Below are 9,438 nucleotides of genomic sequence, written 5' to 3'. Positions count from 1 at the left end.
CGGGGGCCGGGGGTGGGGTCGGGCACCGGAGCTTTCAGTTTGTTCCGCTGTTTGAAATTGGCGCCGGCGGAGCGTTGCTGTCACGTGACGGAGCGTCGCCAATCGGCGCCAGCCCTTGTCTCCGCGTTCCGGGCTCGAACGCGGCGGCGGCTGGGGGGATCCGCGGCTGGGACGCTGCGGGGCGGGTAAGGCTGCTGGGCCGGCTCGTGGGGAGGGAGGCGCGGAGGGAGGCGGGGAGGGCACAGGTGGGGCCCTGGCGGTGGTGGGCCAGCGGGGACAGCTAGAGACCTGGGGCAACGGCGGCGCCTGGGGAGGCCCTCTCGACCTTCTCTCCCTCGAGCGGTCCAGTCGCTTCCCTAATCACCCCGGGGACTCTCTTCCCGCCTCCCTCCGGATCTTACTATATTTTTAAAGTACACTTTGGTCGATTTTCTTCCTGGGGGAACTTGTACTGCGCGTATCTCCAACTAACGATCGTCTAGTTTCCCCGACTACACTGAGTCGTTGAGGACAGCATCTTTAAAAAATTACCATAAACTCTACCTCAGCTCCAAATCTTCAAGTACTGATCTGTCTCATCCACTTCCCTCCCCCGCCACAAAAAACCCCCAGTCTTTTAGATATAATAAAGTGCTTTGTTAACTTATTCAAAAAAGTTTGTTGAGCACCTACTATGTGCCAGGCCCTGCTAGGATACAGTAGCAGAAGAAGTTCTCTCTGAGTTTACAGTCTAACGGGAGGAGAGGGGAGCACAGCCGTTTTCGAAGAATTAAATAAGCAAAGGGAGAATTATAGTTGTGAAGTGATAAATTAGAGGTCAGTGATAACTTTGAGTATCTACAATAAGGAAGTCTTGCCTTAGGTAGGTCAGGAAAGGTTTTTCTGATGAACTAAATCTTGATGTGAGATCTGATGCCTTTATGCAAAGAAGGGAAGGAAACCCTTAAAGGGGATAAGGCGTGAAAGGCTGTATGGTAGGAGGGACCATGGTGAGTACAAAGCCTGAAGAATCTCTGAGGAGTTTGAGCTAAGAGAACTGAATGGAGTGTGGTGTGAGATGAAGCTGGAACCTGAGGAAGCAGGACTTTAGTCATAACTGAGGAGTTGGTTCTTATCTAAAACTCAAAAATTTTAAGCAGAAGTGAGTCAAGATCAGATTTGCATTTTTAAAAGGTCTCTCTGCGCGGGGCGGGGGTGGGGGGAGTGGGAAAAAGCAAAGTAGAGAGTGAAGAAAGGGACATTATCGAAGACATATTTAAGAGGTAAAACTGACACCTTGTTGTTGGGTCAGATGGGAGTGGGGAAACAGAAAAGTCAAAGTTTCTGGCTGAATAACTAAATGAATGACAGATATCATTCCCTGAGCAAGGGCCCTGGAAGATAGTCACTTTTGTGGTGGGGGTGCAGGGGAAATGATCATGAATCCAGTATTACACATGTTGAGTTTGAGGTGCATTTGAGGTATCTAGTTGCTGTCAAGTAAGCAGTGTGATATATAGGTCCTGTGTGGAGAATTCATAGATAAATATATAAATACTTAAGTCATCTACATCCAGATGGTTATTGAAATGTGAGCAGATAATTGCCTAAGAAAGGTGTAGAGAGTGGGAAAGGCTTCAAAGCACAGCCAGAGGTAAAGGCCTTAGATATCAAAAGGGACTGACCTCTAATTGCAGAAGAAAGAATGAAGATGGATATGGGTATATGCAGGTTTGCATGTTTGAATTCTGGAAAATGTATTTTCTTTGATATCTCCTGTATTCGTGAAATAGGAAATAAGGTCATTTGTCAACAGAGAAGGAGACTTCTAAAGTTTTAAGAAAGTAGAAACGTTTTAAGAGAATCTTCGTGAGAAATGAGTTGATCATGAAAACAGTAGGATTGCTGCACAACGTAGTGTTCGTTTGAGGCTGGTTAATTTCAACTCTTCTCACTGTAGCCATTGCTACCACTGTCATCGCTTCACTGGAGTCCTGAAGTATAGCCTTTTAGCTGGGTTCTTGCTTCCTTTCCCATCTTCCCTCCCCGCAACCCACCTTTTCTCACAAAATACCTCGTTATTTTTTAAAAATATAAATCAGATTATGTCACTTCTCTATCCAGAACCTTTCAGTGGCTTCCTATCACGTTAAGAATAATTAAATCTAGAGTTCTTAACCTTATGTAAAAGTGATATTTGAGCAAAGACCTGAATGAAGAAAAGAGAGCAAGCGAACAACAGAAAGATGTGAGCAAAGAATATTCCAGGCTACAAGAGTATGTTACTTTTTTGTTGTTGACTGAATCATGAATGTATAGCAGAACCAATCTGCACTGTTGTATGTCTTTCTGGGTCTAAGACGCTCAGCTGCATCTCCCATTTACCTCTACCTATTGCATTCAAACTTCTGTCCCACCATTACATTGACAAAGCTCTACTAAAGTCAATCTGGTTACTAGATTCAGTGGATACTTTTTCAGACTTTTTATTACTTTCTGGGTCCTGTTGACCCTGCCTCTTCTCCAGCTTCCCATCTCCACTGACACAGCCCAGGTTCAGGCCTCATCATTTTTAACTTTGGTAACGCAGTAACCTCCTAAAACTGGTCCCCTTACTTCCACAGTACTTTTCTCCTTTTACATTGTTGTCAGGATGATCTGTCTAAAAGACAAAAACAAACAAAAACCAATTTTGACATTTACAAGACAATTGAAAATTTGAACATTTCTGGATATTTGATAATATTAAGGACTACATATATATGTTGTGTTAATGTGAATGACAGAATGATATAATGACTGGGAATATCATATTTTCTTCAAGTAATACAGAGGTAGATGACGTGGTTAGGGGTGTGGATGGGTCAGGATTGACCATGGTTTGATGGTCGTTGGAGCTGGGTGATGGGTACATGTGGGCTTATTATATTATTTAGTCTACTTTTGTGTATGTTCAAAATTATTTGGGGTAAAAAGTTAAAAAATTCAAGTGTAAGCATATCTTTTGCTTTAAAATCCTCAATGAGTCTACGGCCATGCCACCTCGAACAAGCCCTATTCCATCTGATCTCGGAAGCTAAGCAGGGTTGGGCCTGGTTAGTACTTGGATGGGAGACCATTAGGAAGACCAGGTGCTGTAGGCGTAAAAAATAAAAAAATAAGGGATTGTAAGCTGACAAGGTCCTTGCAATCTGTGAGGTCAACCACAGGTTGCCTCGCCTAAAAAAATAATAATAAAATAAATCCACAATGACTACTTAGGCTAAAGTCCAAACTCTTATGACACACCTGGTTTTTCTGACCTGACCCTGACACTATGTCCAGCCGCGATTCTTGCTTGAGAATTTTCTTTTTATACCCTGTGTCCAGCTACATGGAGTCTGTGATTCCCTGAATTTACATGCTCCATGTCTCTGTGCTTTGTTTATGCTGTTCCTCATCCTGGAGTGCCCTCCCTGCTTTTTAGCCCTCATACCTAGATCAGTTGTCACTCTTTCTAGAAAGCTTACCCTAGGGTGAGTGGAAGCATTTGTCCCATTATTGTAATTGTCTGCCTCTATTAGACTCTTAGCTCTTTGAAACAGGGACAGTCTGACCTCTGTGTTTCTACAATTGCTTAGCACTCAATAAATGATCACAGAATAAATCGTTATTCATCTTTAAATTCCAAGCACCCAGCATGACACTTTACACATGCTTGATAAATGTCCACTGAACAAACATTGAATGTGAACTACTATGTTTTAACTTGGTGGTATAAGTATAGAAAGCTGTGCCCCACACAAACTTGAGTTATGGGTAGTAAGTTGATGGTAGAACTGGCTGGCAGAGTATGAGAGAGAACTTTTGTTTCTTGTCACAGGCATGGGTTGGAACTGGAGTCTCTCCCAGGACCTGACTACAACCAGCACAATGTGGTTACTAACCACTCTTCATTCATATATTGATGCCTCCCAGAAAAAAACGCCGCCAAACGTCCCAGAAAGCCCAGCTGCTGTTCCACCAACAGCCACTGGAGGGCTCCAAACATCACTATAGATCGCCACAGCTTCCCATCACCCACACCAGAAGGGTGCCCAGCAAACCCATTGACCACACAACCATCACTTCCTGGGTAGGCCATGGATTCTTACTTTGATTTTTACTGTTAGACTTCTCAGAATACTGCCTCTTCCGCTCCTTGAACCAAGACCTCCAGAGAATAAGATTCATGGGGGCAGGGACAAAAAGGAAATAATACTTTGTCATCAGCCATCTCTTCTGGTACATATTCTTTTGTAAGTTTAAACTGAGTCATGGATTGGTTGGAATTGGAATCTCCCCGTCCACACACATTCCTCTGAAAGAGTTCAATTTAAAAGTGTCACTGCCCAATAGCTGGGTAAGAAGACCAGGTAAATGGCAGAACTAATAAAAAATGCGATTGTTTCCTGAGTTTCATGTGAGAGATATTTAGCTAGGTCCTCTACTTACTATTTAACAGATTGACCCTCCCCTTCCCCCCCCCAAAAAAAAACTCCACAGAAATGGCATATGTCATATTTTGACAGTTTAAAAGCCCTGGGAAGAGAATATAACTACTATATGTCAGAGAAGTAGTATAGAAAAAGAGCCAGAAAAAAGCATAATCTCCACTTAGGAGTGCTTAATAAATATAACTTATTTAGTATTGCTTCGAAGAACCATAATACTTGCTTCATGATTGTAGAAGAAACTTAAATGTTAGAATCCCTGTGGATGAGAAGAGGAATGAACATTTATTGAGAATTCATTACATGCCAGGTCCTATGCCACATGCTTTCCATGTGACCTCACTATTCTTGCAGTCAGCTATTCAATTCTTTACTAGGGGCCTTCTTTGTGCAGGTACTCTGCTAGGTGCTAGGGATCAATGCTGAATAAGACTGCTGGTCTCTGTCCTCAAAGTTTAAAGATAAACAAGTTGCAGCTGTATGGCATGATAAAGTAAAAGAGGCGTTGTCCTCTTTCTTACACATGAGGAAGCTGAAAACCAGAGAGACTGAAGAGATTGCCCAAGCTCATATCCTTTTCTATCACTATCCTATTAGACAAGTATTTTTGTTTTGTGTCCATTACTGTAGTAGGTCCATTTAGGATTCTGATCTCTGGTCATTGGATGTAGTTTCCTCTATTAGGTTTGTACTTGGTACTTGGCTCTCCTCACTTTGTTTTTTTAATCCTTAGGTATCACCTCAATTTGATAGAACAGCAGAAAGTTGTTTCCCAGCCAAACGGAAACAGAAACGTCATCACCGAGACCAGGCAAGACATTCAAGTCGAAAATCTACCACTTCCAAGTTTCCACATCTAACATTTGAGAGTCCACAGTCTTCTTCCAGTTCAGCCACACTTGGGATCCCCTTAACCAGGGAGTGCCCCGATCAATCTGAAAAGGACATTTCCAGAAGGCCCTTAGTTCCAGTGCTCAGTCCCCAAAGCTGTGGGGAACTGTCAGCACATGCACTTCAAAACTTACCTTATGTGTTCATTGCGCCTGACATCCAGACCCCAGAGTCATCTTTTATAAAGGAGGGGCCCATTTCCCCAAATCAGAGGGAAAACAGCCTGCCAAGCTGCTCCCTTCACACTAGTACTCCCGAGAGCCCAGAGTCTGAGCCTGTTCTGGTTAAAGACACTCCTGAGGAGAAGTATGGGGTAAAAGTCACATGGAGGAGACGACAGCGCCTGTTTACTTACCTCAGAGAGAGAGGGAAGCTGAACAAAAGCCAGTTCCTTGTGAAAAATTGACTGGATTTCTCAGACATCTGTAATCTCAAGAAACTGATTGCTGGTTTCATAGAGTTGCTAAAGTCACTTTTCTGGCTCATAGAAGAGTACACATCAAGAAAATAAAATAGAAATAATACCAATAACATCAATAGAGAAAAGATATTTTAACTAGAGCCCTGGAGTCATAGAGAATTCAGTTTCTAGATTTGCTTTTTAAAATATCTTGTTACATACAGTTTTCAGTGTCATAAACAGTTCAGTTTATATTTTTCTTGTATTAACTGTTTAAAATTTTAAAATATCTTGTAACAGTTTAAAATGTGTGTAAATAAATGGTTGCAGAAAGTTTTTAAAAGAACGCTGTTTCTGACTGCCAATAATGCAGCAAAACTATCCCTTCCACAAAAGTTCTTTCTTGATTGATTGCTTTAACTACTACTCATTAATCCTTTAATAACCTCATTCAAACTAATTCATTCCACATTTTTGAGTACCAACTCTGTTGGGCTCAGTGGCAGCTTCCTCTATTACCTGTTGAATGGAAAAAAAAATCAAAGCAAACTCTGACTTTTTATAGTTGAGCTGCTGCCTGTGCAACCTGGGCTCATCTGAAAGGGCAGGATGATGAAAGGGCAGCAAGCCCTGTTTTATTGACTACAGTAGTATCAGGGGAGATAAAGGGGAACATGGATAAGTTACTTAGGTTGCTGTATTTTGATTTTTTAGTTCCAACCTAAGTTAAATAGGGTAGGAAAATGATTTCTTGGAGTAACTGTTTAAAATGTATGAAAATAAACGTGGAAACTTTTCAGAGAATACAACTTCTTATTGTAGTTAATGCAGGACTGCCCAGTCAACAAAAATGTCTCCATTGTCTTTTCACCAATACAAATGGTATCTCATTCAACTCCATTCATTCAGCTTTGAGAATCTACTCTGTCAGCTGCAGCTAGACAAGCAAGGACTATTCTGTTTGTTATGTAGATGGGAATTTGAAGCACAGGTAATGAACCATGTTGAGGGTCGCACAATGAGTGGAAGCTTACCCAGCGAGTGCAATGCTCTGTTCTGGCTTGTGCTAACTTTTAGGCCTCTTAGACATTCAAAACCAACGTGAAACAACTTTGACCTCAGAATGCCATAAACTAAACTCAATGTGCAATAACTTTTGTTAGGATGTTTTGTAGGGACTATAATACTACACAGAAATTGGTAGTGACAAAGGAAGTGATGGTTAAGGACAAGATTTATTGGAAACTAGAGTGCAGATCTAGAGAGTGGATTTCCTTAAGGTATTTGGATACTTGAAGATGCTCCATAGGCTGTAGAGAGACAGGTAAATGGTAAAGATTCTTAGGACAGTCTGTAGAGCAGGTCTAGGAATACTCTAAAATTTGGGCTGGAGTCGGGAGGTTCAAGGAGTTCTGTGCAGTTGGAGTGAGAGAGCAGCATTTTCATTGGGAATGACTGCTGGAGAGGCTACAAGTGTGGTTCCGTTAGGCTCTGGGGTCAGGGAAAGGTCGGATTGTGAGGGAGCCGGCAGAGGTCTGTAAATCCTAATGTTACAGACCTCGGGAAGCGCTCTGGGTGGTTTCTGTGTACAAGCGGCGGAAGTGCAGGTAGGCCGCTCTGTGTGTGGCGGTTGGTGGAGGGATAGGCGGTTCTTCTCACTGACTGGCCTTTCCGCCCCCCGGGAGCCAGCGCTGCTGATGGGAACACATTCCCCGTCCCGAGAAAGAGCTCCAAGGACCCAGCCCTGGTGCGTCATCCCCGCTCTCGCGCAGGCGCCTTTAACTCCCGGTTCCTCCGCCCCTTAGATACCCTCCCGCAACGCCGGGCGGCAGCAAGAGCCAATGAAAGAGGAGCAGCGGGCCCGTGGACCAATAGGCGGTGGCGACAGTGCGCAGTTCGGTTGCTAGGGGGCGGGGCCCGGCTGCCCGCCAGGCTTGCCACCCTAGCAGCGGAGTGGTGGGGTCTGGACGTGGTGGCCACTTTCTCAGCCGCGAGGATGGAGGCGTCACGCTGCCGACTCGGACCCCGCGGGGACAGGTCAGAGAGAGGTGGTGGCTGGTCTCGTCTTGAGCGGGGCGGAGGGCCGAAGCGAGACAGTGGCGGTCCTCTCTGGGAGCTGAAGGAGAGGGAGCTGGGCTCAGGTCCGAGTGATTGATATGGAGCCCCCTCTCCCCTCCGCGGTGGAGGACCCCCTTTTCCGAGGGGAGAGGTGGAGAGTGGCGGCTCCGCAGCCTGCACCGAAAGCAGGGACTTGGTGTTCAGTCCATGCTTGGAAAACTCTTGGAATTTTCGTTGCGAGTTCGCCTTGCCCTCTGTGGGCCTTGGTTTCTCAAAATGAGTTAGCCCTGCTTCTCACGGACTGCCTAGGAGTGTCATAACAGATTGGATGAAGTCTTTCCTGGGGAAGTCGAAGAAGATTGTGGGTGATATTTAATAATTTGCTCTAATGCAACTGCTTTTGGCAGTGCTGAATTCTGGAACAGAGTCCGAGGGCTGAAAATGCAAAACTATTCCTTTGCTTTTATATGCTTTATTCTTATTAAGATCAACCAGTAATCTTATTCCTGGTTGGCTGTCTTATTTGCAACGTACCATACGCCTCGTTTGTGCTCCTCTTTCTCTGCTATATCCCTTTTTTTGTGACTCCCCCAAAATAAAACTGTCCGCAACCTCAGCCTGTCAATTTCTAGTTTTCCAGGTTATGGAAAAGTTAATGGGGAGCGGCGTGAAATCATTGGTTTAAAACTTTGGCATTGTCTGAAGATTTAAATCACATACACCAACTGTATTCCCTTTTTATTTCATCACCACGGCAAATAAAGGTTTAGCATGTAAGGACTTAGTCTTATGTTTAGAATTAGTAGATATTTAAGCGATTTGAAATAATTTAAAAATGTCACGAAGGAGGCATTGGGATGAACACTCATTTCTCTCTTCCTTCAGGTTTTATTTAGGCGATAACTGCGCTCTGTGTAGTTTATTCACTGCACTTTTTTTCAAGTCTAGAGAGAAATCTACATTTACAGGTATAAATATGGAAATGCAAGGAAGATGTAAAGTTAAAATTGAGCGGCTTAGTTGAATTCAGATCGTATTCAGTCGTTCAGATTTAATAAATCTTAATTGAATGAATTTAAGGCAATAAATTTCATGGATACCAGATGACTCATGATTATTGGGGAAAAAATGGAATTGTCTTTGAAATTGAGAAAGGTTAATTCACTGGACCTGAAGTTTAAAGGGATAATTTTAAAAAGTTTTTTCTCTCTTTTTTCTCCCAAAGAAACCAGCTCTTTAATTTAGAAATTGGCATCAAAGGAGAATGTGTGAATCACCAAATGTTTCTCTTGCCCTAGGTAATATTAGCGCATCCTCTATTACTGTTTAAGTCATCTGTTGTTGAGAGGGAATGGAATGTCTCCTTTTTGGCTCTAGGTTGTGTTTAATGTTTTTCATGAAATACGTTGATAGAGTCTTTGGCATTAATACCTTTCAAAGTAAAGTACACATATGACTTGTAAGTTTCTTGTGATTCTTTTTCTTCTTTGAATTATGTGACTGTTTCACCATGAAGCAGAGTCATTTTTAACAAAGTAAAAAATTATTAACAAATAAACTTCAAATATTTTTCCGATATCTGAAATATTTATTGAAAATTTGGAATGGAATTTGAAACAACACTCTGAAGGCTTTTGT

General features: G+C 42.9%; 2 protein-coding genes and 1 pseudogene across 2 annotated transcripts in view; all 3 read left to right on the top strand.

The window, feature by feature from the left end:
- Positions 1-53: 53 nt before the first annotated feature.
- Positions 54-6,546, top strand: RHNO1 (RAD9-HUS1-RAD1 interacting nuclear orphan 1). Its single transcript, XM_039869159.1, has 3 exons — positions 54-185; positions 3,842-4,093; positions 5,185-6,546. The coding sequence occupies exons 2-3, from the start codon at positions 3,926-3,928 to the stop codon at positions 5,746-5,748; spliced, it is 732 nt and encodes a 243-aa protein (XP_039725093.1). The 5' UTR covers positions 54-185; positions 3,842-3,925; the 3' UTR covers positions 5,749-6,546.
- LOC120607480 (uncharacterized) lies at positions 3,005-3,122 on the top strand (annotated as a pseudogene).
- Positions 6,547-7,634: 1,088 nt separating the features above from the next.
- TULP3 (TUB like protein 3) overlaps positions 7,635-9,438 on the top strand; it is a 61,336-nt gene continuing 59,532 nt past the window's right edge. Inside the window, exon 1 of the mRNA XM_039869155.1 lies at positions 7,635-7,779. Within this exon, the coding sequence (XP_039725089.1) occupies positions 7,739-7,779 (41 nt within the window). The 5' untranslated portion in view covers positions 7,635-7,738. The remainder of the gene's footprint in view (positions 7,780-9,438) is intronic.

Source organism: Pteropus medius, unplaced genomic scaffold (assembly GCF_902729225.1).
Source record: "Pteropus medius unplaced genomic scaffold, Ma_sr-lr_union100, whole genome shotgun sequence".
In the NCBI taxonomy this organism is placed as follows: domain Eukaryota; kingdom Metazoa; phylum Chordata; class Mammalia; order Chiroptera; family Pteropodidae; genus Pteropus; species Pteropus medius.
The sequence above is the reverse complement of the archived record's forward strand: the minus strand, read 5'-3'. Positions and strand labels throughout refer to the sequence as shown.